This window comes from Polyodon spathula, chromosome 7 (genome assembly GCF_017654505.1).
Source record: "Polyodon spathula isolate WHYD16114869_AA chromosome 7, ASM1765450v1, whole genome shotgun sequence".
Classification (NCBI taxonomy): Eukaryota; Metazoa; Chordata; class Actinopteri; order Acipenseriformes; family Polyodontidae; genus Polyodon; species Polyodon spathula.
In genome coordinates this window covers 9427921-9446457 of record NC_054540.1, presented here as the reverse complement: position 1 = coordinate 9446457, position 18537 = coordinate 9427921, and the positions used below count along the sequence as shown (strand labels likewise).

Here is an 18537-nt window from a genome sequence, read left to right as displayed (position 1 = left end):
GGGTGAACTAAATGGGACTGTTATTATTTCAGGGCAAATCCACAGATTATAAATAAGCAATACCCGCCACTATATTGCTTCATTAACATTGTTATTGTTTACTGCTGTTAGCCATCAGGCATTGGATTATACAATTAAACCTTCATTACGCCTGGATTATCGTCGTTTGTCTGACTATTGATCACCTGCACCTGCACACTGTAAACCACTTTGCTGCTGGAAAACAAAGCACAGCATGTAAGCCCCTTACCCTCAGATCTTTCACATGGAAAGTGATTTTTTTTAATTTTTGTGAAGCTTTAGTTTGTATTATGTCAGTAACGTTGAAGCCTTTACCTCAAGTGCTGACTAAGAGTATTAATCATGTTTCACTTACCGTACCAGTACAGCATTAGAATAAATTAAGCATTTCTGAATAATTTAGTATTTAAACTCAGCTACATTATCCATGATGTGTGTGATGTTTCTGATGAGTTTTAATGAAGCCAACAGCAAAACCTCATGCTTGAAGGTGTTTAGTGAATTTCTTTTTTTAAATATATATCTAAAATGACCCTCTTTTAAGTTTCTATTAAATTGAATAGAAATGGCCCGCAGCCATGTTTTGATGTCTTATAAACTGAGCCATTGTCTCACCTCGTTAGCAATTTCCCTGCAACTCGCTTTAATATTATACTTAATATATGCAAGATATTAGCAATGCAAGCACATTTACATAAAAGTTGTAAAACATTTTAATATCTTTAAAGCCCACAATCTTTAACTTCAATTCAGTATCTTTCTTATTAACTCTACAGGGTCTGCCCAATGTTAAATATCCCCCCGGCGACCTGGCTCTTTAAACACTTTTCACTTAGGCACTGTGAGAGGCCTACAATATTTGTGTATTTCCAGTAGATGACCATATTAGGAGATAGCCTTGAATGTGAGTGTTTTGGAAAGTTGCTGCTGCACTGTATAACAGGCCTACCTTGCTACAGTAAACAAACATTTTCACACATAACATTTACAAAACAAGAGAAATGGTGACATTGAAGGCACAATGACCTATTTTCTGCTATATATATATATTTGTTTGTTTGTTTTTTGTTTTTGTGGATCAGATACATGAGACCAGAGCTGTTTAGGGTTATGTTTCCCTGGTTGCCTCCTTGCTGACCAATCAAGCCACAGTAAACAGCCCCATCTTCTGCCATGTCATAAGGGTGACTGGGATGAATAATTTGAATGGGTTTTTGTTTCTTTTTATCTTTTTGATTTCTTTTGCACATTTTCAATTAATCATTTTTTTGGTTGCTTTTGTATATATGGTCATAATACCCTGTAACAAAGTGCCCGCCCCTGTGTATTATCTGTTATGTGTTGCGTGTGGTGTGTTTAAATGTTGGTGTATAGACATTGGTACACGGGATATAAACGGGTCTGTGTAACACGAGTGTTTAAAAATGTATATGTGTATTTAGGCACGAGGATTGCACAGCACTTCACGTGCAAGTAAAATGTAGTAATATGTGAGCACGGGGAATTGCACTTTATTAATTCACGTGCTGGGATTCAAGTGAATAATTAATTGGTAATTGAATCCCAGCACAATAGTATATATAGATGCACGTTGGCACATACTGGGGTTGGGGTGTTCGGTGAGCGGAGAACGGGATTGGAGACGGAGGAAATAAGCAGTAGTGGTAATAGTAGTAATAATAATAAGAGGAGAAAGTATCCGCTCACCGTGTTTGTCAGTGTCTGTGCGTGCACCGTTTTGTTAAGTTTAGTCTGTTTTCGTTTGTCTATTTATTTTGGCGTAGAGTGCCGTGTCCTGTGTTTTTCGTGTTTGTGTAAACCTTTTATTTGGTATTAAACCGGCGCCAACAGGCGTCTTCATCACTTCATTTCATCCGTCCTGTGTTTTGTGTATTTCATTACTTTTCCTGGTTCTGACGCCGCCCACTTCGGCCGTCTCTGTGACACGTGGTGTCCTGCGTGGGATTTAACAGCGCCTCCAAGCGTCAGACCAGGAGAGGTTTTTTTTTTTTTGTGTGGGAGAAAAAAAAAAAAAAAAAAAAAGGGGCGTCTTTGGATTACAAAAAAAAAAAAGAAAGAAATGGGGAGAAGCAGGAAAGACGATAAAGAGGTGAGGGACAGGGAGGAGGAGTGCCGCCTAAGGGCCAGACATCCCCGGCGATGTAACCAGTCCTTGCCGGGGTGCCTCCTCTGCAACCAGGACCATCTCTTTGCCAATTGTCCCTTCCGCTGCCCCTACCAGGAGGGAGAGGAGGAACTGCCGCAGGAGAGGAAGGTGAGGAGGTGGCAGAGAAGGGGAAAGGGGAAGAGGAAGGCAGAGGTCCCACCGCTGTCTCCACAGCCGCACCAGTCCCCTGCAAGTGAGGGAGAGCCGCACCAGTCCCCTGTATCAAGGGGAGACTACACACCGCTCCCACCTCCACCACCAGGAGACTACACGCCGCTCCTACCTCCATGGGCAGGAGCAGAGCAGCAGGAGCTGCCTCTGCCTCCGCCACCTCCACCGGCAGGAGCAGAGCAGCAGGAGCTGCCTCTGCCTCCGCCACCTCCACCGGCAGGGGGAGAGCAGCAGGAGCTGCCTCTGCCTCCGCCACCTCCACCGGCAGGGGGAGAGCAGCAGGAGCTGCCTCTGCCTCCGCCACCTGCCACCGGCAGGGGGAGAGCAGCAGGAGCTGCCTCTGCCTCCGCCACCTCCACCGGCAGGGGGAGAGCAGCAGGAGCTGCCTCTGCCTCCGCCACCTCCACCGGCAGGGGGAGAGCAGCAGGAGCTGCCTCTGCCTCCGCCACCTCCACCGGCAGGGGGAGAGCAGCAGGAGCTGCCTCTGCCTCCGCCACCTCCACCGGCAGGGGGAGAGCAGCAGGAGCTGCCTCTGCCTCCGTCCACCAGCAGAGGGTGAATGCCTGCTGGGTCCCTGTCCACCAGCAGAGGGTGAATGCCTGCTGGGTCCCTGTCCACCAGCAGAGGGTGAATGCCTGCTGGTATCACTTCCCCCACCAGCAGAGGGTGAATGCCTGCTGGTATCACTTCCCCCACCAGCAGAGGGTGAATGCCTGCTGGGTCCCTGTCCACCAGCAGAGGGTGAATGCCTGCTGGGTCCCTGTCCACCAGCAGAGGGTGAATGCCTGCTGGTATCACTTCCCCCACCAGCAGAGGGTGAATGCCTGCTGGGTCCCTGTCCACCAGCAGAGGGTGAATGCCTGCTGGGTCCCTGTCCACCAGCAGAGGGTGAATGCCTGCTGGTATCACTTCCCCCACCAGCAGAGGGTGAATGCCTGCTGGTATCACTTCCCCCACCAGCAGAGGGTGAATGCCTGCTGGTATCACTTCCCCCACCAGCAGAGGGTGAATGCCTGCTGGTATCACTTCCCCCACCATCACGAGGAGAGGAGCTGGAGCTTCCTCTGCCTCCACCTCCATCAGGGGGAGAGGAGCAGGAGCTGCCTCTCCCTGCACCACAAGGGCCAGGACTAGATGCTGGCGGTCCTCAGCAGCCCTTGCATAGGCTGCTGAGGGAAGCACGGGGAAGAACCTCCCGGCTGCAGTGGCCGAAAAGAGGGCCAACACCCGCACCCCAGCTTGTCCTGACTGCCAGCCTCGCTTCGCCCAAGGATGCCAGCCTCGCTTCGCCCAAGGATGCCAGCCTCGCTTCGCCCAAGGATGCCAGCCTCGCTTCGCCCAAGGATGCCAGCCTCGCTTCGCCCAAGGATGCCAGCCTCGCTTCGCCCAAGGATGCCAGCCTCGCTTCGCCCAAGGATGCCTCTGCATCGCCTGGGGTTGCCCGCCGCTCTGCATCGCCTGGGGTTGCCCGCCGCTCTGCATCGCCTGGGGTTGCCCGCCGCTCTGCATCGCCTGGGGTTGCCCGCCGCTCTGCATCGCCTGGGGTTGCCCGCCGCTCTGCATCGCCTGGGGTTGCCCGCCGCTCTGCATCGCCTGGGGTTGCCCGCCGCTCTGCATCGCCTGGGGTTGCCCGCCGCTCTGCATCGCCTGGGGTTGCCCGCCGCTCTGCATCGCCTGGGGTTGCCCGCCGCTCTGCATCGCCTGGGGTTGCCCGCCGCTCTGCATCGCCTGGGGTTGCCCGCCGCTCCGCATCACAGCCGGAAGTACTGTGGCCGGAACCCCACGAAGGGGAGCTGCCGGCCACGAAGAAGGGGGAGGAGGTCTGGAGACCGCCAACCCCAGCAGCAGTTTCGCTGCCGGAGGAGGGGGAGGAGGTCTGGAGACCGCCAACCCCAGCAGCAGTTTCGCTGCCGGAGAAGGGGGAGGAGGTCTGGAGACCTGCTCCCTCTGCAGTTTCTTCCCTGCAGGAAGAACGGTGGTTGAAGCCCCACCAAGGGGAGCTGCCGGCGCCGAAGGAGGGGGAAGGTCAGGAGACCACACCCCAAGCAGCCTTTCCGCTGCTAGGACTACCCTGGCAGGAGAATGCTACCCTGCTGACAGCATTACGACCTGTGGGCCCCTGGAAGCCTCTGGTCCTGGCCAAGGACTTTGGGCGGGACTTTTGGGCTTTTAAGGGGGGAGGTGGCCATTGAGGCCATGTGTGCTTTGCACAGGAGGGGGTATATGTAACAAAGTGCCCGCCCCTGTGTATTATCTGTTATGTGTTGCGTGTGGTGTGTTTAAATGTTGGTGTATAGACATTGGTACACGGGATATAAACGGGTCTGTGTAACACGAGTGTTTTAAAATGTATATTTGTATTTAGGCACGAGGATTGCACAGCACTTCACGTGCAAGTAAAATGTAGTAATATGTGAGCACGGGGAATTGCACTTTATTAATTCACGTGCTGGGATTCAAGTGAATAATTAATTGGTAATTGAATCCCAGCACAATAGTATATATAGATGCACGTTGGCACATACTGGGGTTGGGGTGTTCGGTGAGCGGAGAACGGGATTGGAGACGGAGGAAATAAGCAGTAGTGGTAATAGTAGTAATAATAATAAGAGGAGAAAGTATCCGCTCACCGTGTTTGTCAGTGTCTGTGCGTGCACCGTTTTGTTAAGTTTAGTCTGTTTTCGTTTGTCTATTTATTTTGGCGTAGAGTGCCGTGTCCTGTGTTTTTCGTGTTTGTGTAAACCTTTTATTTGGTATTAAACCGGCGCCAACAGGCGTCTTCATCACTTCATTTCATCCGTCCTGTGTTTTGCGTATTTCATTACCTTTCCTGGTTCTGACGCCGCCCACTTCGGCCGTCTCTGTGACATACCCTTATTTATTATCCAGTTTGTTCAGACATTTTTTTCATGTTCTTTACATGTTGAAGTTTCGTTCTACACTGTCAGTTTTGAGCTGGTCATGTAAAATATTTTTTACAAACAATGAATAATGTTTTTTTTTTCTAAAAAGCATCTCTCTTTTTCTGTGTTTTTGTTATCTGTATTGAACACGGTGAATTTCACACTATTTCACTTTTTTATGAAAGCCTAGTGTGTGCACATTCATTTAATGTATGACATGTACCTGTAACCTTTATAGTTAAAGAGCTCTAGCCACAAATCTAACAGTAAAAAAAAAAAAAAAAAACAGGCGAACAGGGCTCAGACCCTAATATTAAGCACCTGTCCTGCAACGAAAGACCAAACACATAAATGCAATTGTAAATCAATGTTAAAAAATAATGGAAATATAAAAATTCAACAGAGAAAGATTAGTACATACAGTAATCATGATTAAAAATGGATTACATCTACAACATACAACAGTACACTTTTAATATTACAAATGGTCAAATATCCAACATATTGTATAATACTTACAGCATTGTGTTCAGGATTCTACCAACAATACTGACGTGCACTCCTGTATGTTCTGTTTTTCAGGACAGTACTGTTTTCTCTGACATCCGTAGTGGTTCTTGTCATCAGCACTGACTGGATCAGCTGGGACAATTTAAACCGAGGATTTCTGCCAAGTGACGAGGTCTCCAGGGCATTCCTTGCTTCTTTCATCCTGGTGTTTGACCTCCTTATCGTCATGCAGGTTAATTAAAAATACTTGCACCAGCACTCTCAGAGTGTCATAAACTCTATATCCTGTAGACTGAAAAAAAATAACATAGAGAGTTGAGATACACATAATGCATAAGTGTCTGCAAGATACACACACACACATGCACACACATGCACACACACATTTGGATTTGGTCCCCACTTGGCTACCGAGTCTCCACTTGTTGGATGTGTACCCACATCTAAGTCCCCACTTAATAGGTAGACGAGAACACACACACACACACACACACACACACACACACACACACACACACACACACATGATTTATTCTGAACTTGTTTGGCAACACACATTAGGGCTGACAATCTTGTGTTTCATAAAATGTTGAGCTTAGATTTAGTACTCAATTATATAATTACTGTATGTCATAATTAGAAAATACTTGGCTAATTTTAATAAAAAGTTGTTTTTTTTTAGTAGTTGAACAGTACTTATCAGGAGGATAACGCTGTCATAACGCTGTCATGTTTATTACAGACATACATGCTCTTAATAATTAGTAGCTTATTAACTAGTGCTACGAGATTTATGTACGATAATCCCCAAGAGTTTTGTGTTGTGTTTTAAATTAAATTGCGAGGACCTAGAGAGAAAATTTAAATGTATCCATGGCAAATTGCCATCACATGTAATTGAACTACTGTAACATAATAATTGTATAAAGTCTTCAATAATTAAATTGGAATATATATATATATATATATATATATATATTCTCCAAACTAATTTACACAACAATTCACCATGAGCAGGATGTACAGTGCTGTGTGTGCTTTATTAATACACTTGCTTTGTTCTGTTGTTGATTCTGTTCTAAAAGAATTACTTAAAGGCATTAAAACCCACCACGTTGTTTCATTCGTGGCATATCGATACACAGTAGCTGTTTCATGGAAAAGAGTTTTCTTTATAGGCACAGCTTCTGTAGATATCGTAGGTGAATTTCATGTTTAGGTTAATGGCCCAGTGTAGTCTTTCAGAATATAAGTCATCTGCAGGCTCAGTCCTTTCTTTCCCCAAGGTATTTTCTTTTATTATTTTTTTAAATTATTTCACTGAGAGCAGTCAGATTTTTTCCTTCCCACATATGTGGCCTTGATACGGTTAATTGGATAAAAGTGAAAAACAAGTGCTCTGGGCAAATTGATTGCACTGAATACTAACTACCAATATGTCAAGGCTGCTAACACATGGCTGAGCAACCTTGGTCTTTTAAAAAGTAAACCAAACCTACATCTATTAAAGCCCCTGAGAGTTTGTGCTAATACTTGTATTTGTATTTGTAATTGCCTTTAGAAAGTATTTATCAACAGGTATTAAATAAATCCATTTGTTAATGTGTTGGTTGCAGAACAAGAAAGCTGTCCTTTCATCACCTTTACAATTGAGTACCAATCAATGGAAATTAATTTCTGCGTTGAGTGTTTTAAAAGACGATTGGATGCGAATCACGTATCAAGGCCGTAAACTAATGATAAAAATCTGTTTATGTCCTTGGTACAGCAGTGAGCCTACAAAGCATATGTCCCCTTTATATTACAATCCATTATATTGCTTTTTAAAACATTTTAACTTAGCTGAACTGTTTGTGTGACATCTTTGTGATAACTGCCTTCTCCAGAAGTGCTTCTTCCCTCTATGAGTTGTTAAGCAATGTTTAATTATTGATATGAAAGTACGAGTACTTTGTTATCTTACATGTCTCCCAGGATATCTTTCCACACAGACTCCTAATTTACCATCAGCCTTCCTTTACAGTTTTAGGATGGTGCATTTAGCTAGTCTAGTGTGGTGGCACAGCTGTCGAAGACAAGTTTCACTTGTATACGTTCTGCAGGTGCTTGGTGCTGCTGCTTTGTTTGCTGTACCTTTAAAACAGCAGTGCCTGGTAGCACAGGTCCATATCTTCTATTAAATCTCCTTTAACTCTGAAGAACATTTAAAAACGACAATTTCTTTGCAGCATCAGAAACATCACATTTGATTGATTTTTATTATTCACGCATTAACAATTTAGTCCAGTGTTGTTTGTTTTGAATTTATACACAGAGATCAGTCCTTGTGTGCCATCAGCAATTGCAGAAATGTGCTCTAATTAAGAGACAGTGACCTTCTTTACTGCCCATCTCATTCTATAGTATGCTTGATTTATGATGGGTTTTTTTTTAAAACCATATAGTTGAAAAACCTGAATCAGATTGTGTGATGAGTCAAAGGGGTTTCGGTCTGTGATTCAGCCTCCCGACAGTAGGTGGCATCAAACCAACTCGGGACTTCCCTTACCAAGATCTCGTGACCATGGCAAAAGTCATCTTTTGAGGGGCGGCACCTTGGTGAGGGGCGGAAGTACGAGTATGTAACTTCCAGCCACTGGAGTCAAGTGAAGGATAAGGATACGTGTCGGTTGGGGATTGGTGTTCCACTGACTACAGAGGCGGGACATTACATACTAAAGGGAACGTACTACTGTGTTCGGGGTTGGTCCGAAAGTAAAAGTAGGAGGAGTCACGGGTGAAGGGAGATACTGGTTTTGTGCAGCGGGTTTTTTTGAAATACTAACATTTCTTTTGTCTTTTTTTTTGTTTATGGTCACCACGAAGACAAATTAAAGACGAGTCATCAGTTTGTTTTGGATTTCACCCCTGCACTCCTTCCCTTACACCATTTTGTTTTTCGTTTGTTATTTAATCCTTTTTGTTGTGTATAGAAAATAAAAATAAATTATTTTATTTCTGTACACATAAATTACTGTCTGGACATTCCATTTAATACACTCTCGCCTCACAGATTGTATCTAGACTTTGTAAATGTTTGTTGGTAAAGGGGTTTAGTGAAAGATTGCTCTATTTATTTCTATTTTGATTCGCTATGGTACACATTTTTGCTGGACTTCTCCTGTGTATTCAAATCATTAAAAGGCTTTTAGTTAAAGAGAAAACATGGGCTGGCCATTGCTTTGCAATAAAAGCTGTAATTGATTTTTTCTTGGTTAAAGTATAGTGCAGTCACTCAGTTCGTCTGTGCACTTTACGTAAGTGTTGATAAATAAGATTAATATGACAAGCACAGGAGCTGATGAACAGATCCCAGGCGACATGATTCAGTCAATGTCTTTCCTTGCTTATGTTGTTGGTTCTAAATGTAAGGTTCATGAAAGCTGAGGCGTTGTCAGCAGAGCAGATTTTTGTCATTTTGTTTAATTAACCACGGTCTGCTTTGTGTATGGCTTGGTCCTTCTCATTTAGATTATGAAGGCTGTTTAAGAAGCCTGTAAACTAACATTAGGTGGCCTTACAGAGCTTGTGCCTCACAACCACTCACCATTCTCCAACTTGGCTGCTGTGCTGGACGTAAAATGGACACGTACAGTATGACAGAAAGAAAATGGACAACATTTTGAATATTTGTGAATTCAACCAACCTGATAACAATTGCCCAATAAGATGTCATCTTTATAGGTACTGTAGCTGGTAATTGGGTGATTTACTAAAATAAATACACCATATATACACGCAATAGGCAGGCGGTCATTGTACGCATCGTATATCATAATATATTCATATTCAATCATGGTATTCAACCAGCATAAACATGGAGATTTATGGAGTCAATTTGAAATATGAAGTAAAATTGCCTGTGCCGTATCACACAATGGAAATGATTTTACATTCCCAACATGAATTGACTGTTTTGGCTTCATCTTTTTATGCTGTTTTTATTATACCAATTGTATATATAGAGCCTATATTATTCTTACTATACATACATTAGGTTACTCTATGCAGAAATGAGACACAGTATATTTGAAGAGGAAGGTTAAGTTTCATGAGAATCAAACAAATGAGAAAAGCCTCATGAGAAGTGAAGGCAACAATGTGCTAAAGAAATACAACATTGTTGCAGAAGCTGTAGCTGTTCAAAAACACTAGTCATCATTACGGAGGTCAGAGAAAACAACACCGTTGTAGAAACTGTGCTGCGTATTTTTACCCCATGGTAAATTGAGTAGCAGACTTGTAGCAATACACTACCACTATTATTATCAAATTTGAACTCTCTCTCTCTCTCTCTCTCTCTCTCTCTCTCCGTCTATATATATATATATATATATATTATATATATATATATATATATATATCATATATATATATATATATGATCTAATAATCAGCACTGATATAGTATATATATATATCAGCCGTGATCTGTTGTCATAATAGTGATCACAGGCTAGTACTGATGTCAGTAGCAGCCTGTAGTCAAAGGATTGAGTACAGGATTGTATAAGGAGATATGAGTTCCACTGGTATTATTGCCATATAAAATGTATGTATAACTCTGAAAAAGATCAATATCTAAGCCTAATTATTATACACTCAGAGTTCTTTGCCAGCAAAGTTGACCAATTATAGATCAAAATGTCAAGGACAGTTAATTTTGTAATGACCCAAAGAGGTTGACAGCAGTACAATTATGGGTGACTAAGGCTAATGTGTAATTGTGTTTGTTTGAATGGATGGATGATCAACCTTTGAAATTCAGTTCTATTTTCTACTACAAGGTGTTGAACCAAAAAATAATATCAAGACTACCATATATCCTAAATCAGTAATTTTGAAGCAAGTTAATCTACATTATAGCTCTCATGAGAGTAACAAGGCCAAAACTTTTTTAAGAACACTCAGTCCAAACCTCAAGTTCAGAAAGATGCCTTTAACTGATTTGTATACTCTTTCATTTTAAAAATGACTTATAGTAAAATTCAGAACAGGAGGTACAGTATGAACTAATGTATTATACCTACTGTAATACATGAATTGTTAGTGATTCAGTGGTTCAGTAGTAAGGTTGTAACAACTACATGCTAAAACTCTGTATAAACCAGACTTTTTGACCAGTCATTCTTTCTGAAAAAAAGCAATGATTGAAATACATCTTTCATAGTTCACCACTGAAAAATGGAAGCTTTTTATCAAAAAAAATAAAATAATCTTTAGCAACCCAGGGGCCAAATTCGTAAAGCATGTATCACCATTTAAAAAAAAAAAAAAAGATTTATGTTAAAAAGCTCCTTCGTGTACCTTAGTTGTTCCTTGTAAGTCTGTAACATTAGCATTAACATTTCTGTTTTACAAAAAAGGGTGCAAACTCAGCACATATCATTAATCTAAGTAGATAAACATATTTTCTTGTGGATAGTGTCAAATATAATCAATTGATATATAAATAAAAGACTGATCTGAAGAGCGGTTCTCTTTTTTTAATTAGGACTGGGAGTTTCCTCACTTCATGGGGGATTTGGATGTGAACCTGCCTGGAATGTCTACCACCCAAGTAAAGCTGAAGCTGCCTGTATGTAAATGTATTTTCAAAGAAGAATATCATATACACATTACAGGTATGTATTGATGAAGTATGATATTTAAAGAAAACAAAACTGCTGTATAACACTGGACACTTTACGATAAAAAGGGAACAAAAACAAAGTACACAGAAAGAGTAAACAGAACTTCAAACGCAAGTCAAAAAGGAAGTTAGAAAGGCCAAGAGAGAAATAGAAATGAACATTGATAAGGGAGCTAAAACCAATTCCAAAATGTTTTTCAAATACTACAACAGCAAGAGAACGTTCAAAGAAGAGGTTAAATGTCTAAGAGATACAAATGGCAAAATCATAGATGAATAAAAAAAAACAGCAAATATATTAAATGATTACTTTTCACAAGTTTTTACAAAGGAGGATACGGACAACATGCCCCACATGTCATCCAGTTCCTATCCAGTTTTAAATAACTTTAGCATAACTGAGGCAGAAGTGTTAAAGGGACTAGGAGCTCTTAAAATAAACAAATCCCCTGGGCCGGATGAGATCCTCCCAATAGTACTCCAAGAAATGAAAGAAGTTATTTACAAACCGCTAAACAAAATCATGCAACAGTCTCTTGACACAGGGGTTGTACCGACAGAGTGGAAAATTGCAAATGTAATACTGATCCACAAAAAGGGAAACAAAACTGAACCAGGTAACTACAGACCAATAAGTATGACTTCTATTATACGCAAACTTATGGAAACTATAATAAGATCCAAAATGGAAAATTACCTATATGGTAACAGTATCCTGGGAGACAGCCAACATGGTTTTAGGAAAGGGAGATCATGTCTAACTAACCTGCTTGATTTTTTGAGGATGCAACATCGATAATGGATAATTGCAAAACATATGACATGGTTTATTTTGATTTCCAGAAAGCTTTTGACAAAGTCCCGCATAAAAGATTAATTCTCAAACTGAACGCAGTAGGGATTCAAGGAAATACATGTACTTGGATTAGGGAGTGGTTAACATGTAGAAAACAGAAAGTACTGATTAGAGGAGAAACCTTAGAATGGAGTGTGGTAACCAGTGGAGTACCACAGGGATCAGTATTATCTGCTATTGCTAATCTACATTAATGATTTAGATTCTGGTATAGTAAGCAAATTTGTTAAATTCGCAGACGACACAAAAATAGGAGTGGCAAACACTGTTGCAGCAGCAAAGGTCATTCAAAATGATCTAGACAAGATTCAGAACTGGGCAGACACAGGGCAAATGGCATTTAATAGGGAAAAGTGTAAGGTACTGCACACAGGAAATAAAAATGTGCATTATAAATATCATATGGGAGATACTGAAATTAAAGAAGGACTCTATGAAAAAGACCTAGGAGTTTTTGTTGACTCAGAAATGTCTTCATCTAGACAATGTGGGGAAGCTATAAAAAAAGGCCAACAATATGCTCGGATACATTATGAAAGTGTTGAATTTAAATCAAGGGAAGTAATGTTAAAACTGTACAATGCATTAGTAAAACCTCATCGTGAATATTGTGTTCAGTTCTGGTCACCTCGCTACAAAAAGGATATTGCTGCTCTAGAAAGAGTGCAAAGAAGAGCGACCAGAATTATTCCAGGTTTAAAGACATGTCATATGCACACAGGCTAAAAGAATTGAATCTATTCAGTCTTGAACAAAGAAGACTACATGGCGACCTAATTCAAGTATTCAAAATTGTAAACGGTATCGACAATGTCGACCCAAGGGACTTTTTCAACCTGAAAAAAGAAACAAGGACCAGGGGTCACAAATGGAGATTAGACAAAGGGGCATTCAGAACAGAAAATAGGAGGCACTTTTTTACACAGAGAATCATGAGTGTCTGGAATGAACTCCCCAGACTACTAGAAAATGATGTTGTAGTGTGAGTTTACCTATACACTAAATGCATTACAGCGGTCATAGCATGGGATAGCTATAACAAATAAAGGCAAGCATTTCAGATAGTTTTCATAATTTATCTTAAAAAGCCCCAACTAGACTTTCCCTTTTTGCATTATTTTACATTGATTTACTTGTGTGACCACACTTGTCTGTACTTTAGCATGCTTTCATTGTGCTTTTTATAATGAACTTGTATTTTAGTGTAATTACAGTACATAATAAAAATTATGATGGAACGATACAATGGAAACAGTACTGTATTTTGAAAACATTCAATTGGGTTGTTAATAGAATATTATTATATAGTATCACGGCCTAATGAGAACGTAATACACTGCTGTTGGTAAGAAGCTTATTGGTGACAATCCTCTTTTAAGTATATTGAATAACTTACATTTGGCTTATCAGTGCAAATTGTACTCATTAAATGTTTGAATACTGAGTTTTCTGTTCACAGTAAATCTCAGGAACCCTTTAATTTACCTTTTTACAAAAAATTAGGACAAAAGCAACCATGTTTTCATCAATAGTTAATCTACAGGTGGTGTTTTTTTTAGTTTTAACTGACTTTGGCTTGTACGTTTTTCTAAATGATTCAGCCCAACCTGTAATGTACTCCCATTTTTATCTGAAGCTGTTCTATTCAAGTTGTTCCTCTCCTGACTGTATAACAGAAAATCACTTTCGGGAGTAAATTACATATGAAAAATAACAATAAATCCAACAGTTCTCCCAGATTCTGATATATTCAATATTTTGTGTTAAAGATTGCCCTTAGCAATCAGTTCTCTACAGTATATTATATAGTGGGAAGTGTGACAATCTGTACAGCCATCTCCATAATACTGTATCACAGCTGGGATAATACGTTTAAAAAAACACTTTGAACAACTATAAAAGGGATAATATTGTTCATCAGGTAAGAAATGGCAGGTGAGAACAAAATGCATTTTACAAATCAGAGGAGGCCATTTTGGCCTTTGATCAGGGCTTGTCTAGTTTCTAGTTAGCAGTTGATCTCAAAACAGTTTTTTTTTTTTTTTTTTTTTTAATACTGAATCACTGGGATCTGTAAAGAACCAAAAAGGGTAAACAATCCCAATGAGTATCAGTGTTAAAGGCATAGCTAGGTGTATTAACCCATTGCATACCCTCACCACTCTCTGTGCATCGAAGAGTCACCTCTAGATTATAAATGTGTACTTTAAAGAAACTTGTTAAGTATTTTACAAAAAGGTGATGACTTTAAAAAATGTTTTGTTTGTTCCTTAACAGGGAAATGGTTTAATTATGGAATAATTTTCCTTGTCTTGATTTTGGATTTAAATATGTGGAAAAATCAGATATTTTACAAGCCTTATGAATATGGTCAGTATGTTGGCCCTGGAGAGAAAATCTTTACTGTTGAAGACCCTGACACCTTGAAAGAGTTTAATGAGACCACTCTGACATGGGAATGGAGATCCACCAACATTGATCTGAAAAACAACAAGATCTACAGTCAAAACGATATGTTTTTGCACAGCAGGTATACAGGAGCCAGCCTTGATGTCAAGTGTCTGGCCTTCATTCCGAGCCTGGCAGCTTTTGTCCTGTTTGGATTCTTCATATGGCTCTTGGGGCGATTTCAAAAGAGTGACCAGGGCATGGAGAACAAGGATAAAACCTACGAAAGGATAAAAAGAAAGTCTCCATCAGAGTATAGCAAAGACATGGGCGCGACTCCAGAGGAAGCCCATGTTACAATGAATGATGGATTAAAAAAGAATACACCCATGTTACTTTCTGTGGAGACTCACATTATTGGATCTAGTAGGTCTATCTACCCTTCATCAACGGAAACACAGGAGTCGCAGCCTACTGTTGCCTCTGAAGGTGTAACGCCAACAGAGACCGTTGTCTCCAATGATGTCTCTAACCCTTCAACCTAATCCAGACACATTTTAACTAAAGAATACCTTTCTGTCATTTTATTTTGCCTTTAGAATTACAAGACAGCTCAATATTTGTGCATCTTAAATGGTATCTGAGTGGTAGGCTGGCAATAACAGAACCAGAACTGAACAAGGTTCAAACATATTATGTAAAACAAATATGTTGTAACTACTGCTAGATTTATACTATAGCAGCACTTTTTTCATCTACATGTTTTTTGTTTTTTTTTACCTTTTTTGTAATTTATTTGAGTTAATTATTTATTGACTTTTTTCAGAACAATTGTAACACTTCTCAATGTTAATTGTCTTATATCTATGTACACTGACTTCACAGTCTTGTTGGTGCTTAAAACTATTCTGTATAGCAGGCTGAATTTTCTATCTTTATTACAGTATATGTTTGTGCCTACACTAAACTTATCCTAAAAATTATAATGGTCATATTTGTTATTATTATACTACATACAGGTATAAAATAGGTGCCTTGCTTAGCTAAGTCCTGTAAACTCTTTTACAGTTATCACCTCTGACTTATAAAGAATTATCTTCTGGCGAGAACAAAACATTTCATTTTGCACTCGAACAATGGTCTTTTCCATAGATATTGTCAATGATGCAGAAAAAAACAGTTCTGCTATGAAGCTGGGATAGACAGCTGGACTGCTTTAGGATGCAAGTGTGGTGATTATTTTAAGTGCTGCAGTCTTCTAGTGAATTGAAAATAGTGAAGCAGAAGGCATTGGCGTAAGAACTTCTCCACAGGACACTGCTTGTGAAAATGGGGCTTTATGCAACAGTAATGACATTATTATATATATATATATATATATATATATATATATATATATATATATATATATATATATATTGTAATAGCTTAAAGGCAACAGTAGATCAGCTAACATAATTAACTGCATATATTTTAGAATTAAAAATAAATTATTATTACAAACTGTATTTTTGATGTAAGCCTGTTCTTGTAACAACATTTAAAACTATAATGTTTTTAAATACATAAAACGATAATTTAAAGAAAAAAGATGCTATGGAAATACTTTTTTTCTATATTAATTTATGAAATGAAAGTGAATAAAAGAATAAAAAAAAAAAATATATATATATATATATATATATATATATATATAATATATATATATATATATATATATATATAAAAAAATTCAAAACACTAGTCTTCATTGGAGATCAGAAGTAATGCAATACCGTTCTTAGAAACTGTGGCAACATCTTTTGACACCCCATAAAAATTGGGTACCATTTAACTTGTCGTCTACACTCCCTTACTGTTATGGTGATAATAATAGTTTAAACTTTCAACTCTCTCTCTCTCTCTCTCTCTCTCTCTCTCTCTCTCTCTCTCTCTCTCTCTCTCTCTCTCTCTCTCTCTCTATATATATATATATATATATATATATATATATATATATATATATATATATATATAATATCTATATATATGTGTATTCAAATTTCTTTTAATAAGAAAGTATTCTTTTCGAGCGGCTCTGCCACAACAAAGGATCCAAAAAAAAGAATTACAAACAAAAAAAAGGGATAAATAAATAAATAAATAAATATATATGGAGGCAGGTCTTTTTCCAAAAGTAAAAAACAAAACAAACTGTTCTTAGCAGTCTTGCAACAATGTCCACAGGCCCCTGTTCATTCGTAGTATCTCCAGTAACACTTCCAGGCGTATATGGCGTTTCATTACTCTGTTTAGACAATCCAAGCCATCCTCGAACACAGAAAAATAAACTTTTTATAAAGGATCTCTATTGTGGCCTAGATAGGCCACAGGTGCTGGCCAAACAAGGCAATTACTAATTAATAAGCCAACTCTGTGTCCTATGCTAGCAGCACCTGTTGCCTATCATTCAGTTAACTCCTCAAACTCATGGCAGGCTGATTCCAAGGCAGCCAAGGATCATTCCAGCTGTCCCCTGCTGTGTGGACCGCCTTGATTTCAGCCTGCCATGAGTGCCTCCTGCTGGTTGTTCTGTGAGCTGGCTCATATATATATATATATATATATATATATATATATATATATATATATATATATAGAGATATATATAATATATATATATGTATTATATTTATGGTATTGCTACAGCTATCCCAAATGTTCTAATGCACATATCTGGTCATTCTACTGTACCATGTAAAAGCATTATTTTATGTATAATGGATAAGCAGCTTCAAATGTCATTGCGTTGCTGTGGAATCGCAGTTTCCTCCTTCTTTTCAGTACTTGACCTTTAAATTGTGCTGCCCGCACCTTATTCATATTTTTGTTGTGAGGATAGTTAAAAGGTCACAGCATCAAACTAATTTCTTTGGAATCAGAAAGTTATCAAAGGGAGCCAAGATTCCATGTTCTCAGATAATACGGGGTGGATTCTGTCAAAGAAAATGATTGAAATTCAGTATTAGAAAAACGGAACTCAGAACCACTCAGAATGATTGTAAACTTGGATCGGGTTAGTGTTTCAGTAAAACTACAGCTTAGTTATATAACCGTTCAATAAACAATTTAACCTCCTATACTTAGCACAGTGAAATTCCAGTTATTTCAGTCTAAATAAAATCACTAGTATCAGTCAATGTAGCTAAAATCTTTAAGATTAATCCTGTACTAATAGAGGCCAACTGTGATTTGAATAACCCTGATAGAATGTAAAAAGACTGGTATTTCAACTACTGTTTCAGAAACAAGTGCTAGACAAAGAGAAGGCAATGTGATACCTTTTATTGGAATAACTAAACAATAATCACAAGCTTTCAGGATCTTAAATATCTCTTCAGGTGAAAATAGGAAAGAGAGACTGATGTTTACAAAATACCCTAGCACTGTAATGCAGCTCTAGCCTCACCCTCCTTGGATTGGGTGAAGTTATTTGTTTGTGCCCATTCTCAAACATAAAAGTAAGGGAAAGATGTAAAAATAAGTAACAATTGAATTCATTTACTCCTAATTGAAAAAACAAATATATATATTAAAGTCAAAAAGTGAGAAACATCTTTATTTGCCAGATTCGTTTATGTAACTTATCTATTCTTTGTAACTATAATTTTTGTCTGGTTGACCCTTTTAATATTACTTAGTCATTTTTGTAAAATGTTTTGGTAGGATATTATAGTCTATATATATTTGTTGTACACAGATACAATCTCTTAGCATACTATCATTTTCAGTTCCCATTACTGTACAGAAAAGCAAAACAAAACAAAAAAAACCCACAAAAGGTTCTCAAAAATGATTTATTTGTTTTATT

At 39.1% G+C, this 18537-nt stretch overlaps 2 protein-coding genes across 3 annotated transcripts in view; one reads left to right on the top strand and one right to left on the bottom strand.

Annotated features, from left to right (window-relative positions):
• Positions 1–16027, top strand: part of LOC121318122 (transmembrane protein 117-like) — a 79039-nt gene extending 63012 nt beyond the window's left edge. For both annotated transcript variants that reach the window (XM_041254440.1, XM_041254439.1), the window contains 3 exons: positions 5845–6004; positions 11306–11435; positions 14577–16027. In XM_041254440.1, coding sequence (XP_041110374.1) covers positions 5845–6004; positions 11306–11435; positions 14577–15232 — 946 coding nt within the window. In that variant the 3' untranslated portion in view covers positions 15233–16027. The remainder of the gene's footprint in view (positions 1–5844; positions 6005–11305; positions 11436–14576) is intronic.
• Positions 14883–18537, bottom strand: part of LOC121318121 (protein NEL-like) — a 90109-nt gene continuing 86454 nt past the window's right edge. Inside the window, exon 20 of the mRNA XM_041254437.1 lies at positions 14883–14967. Coding sequence (XP_041110371.1) covers positions 14929–14967 — 39 coding nt within the window. The 3' untranslated portion in view covers positions 14883–14928. The remainder of the gene's footprint in view (positions 14968–18537) is intronic.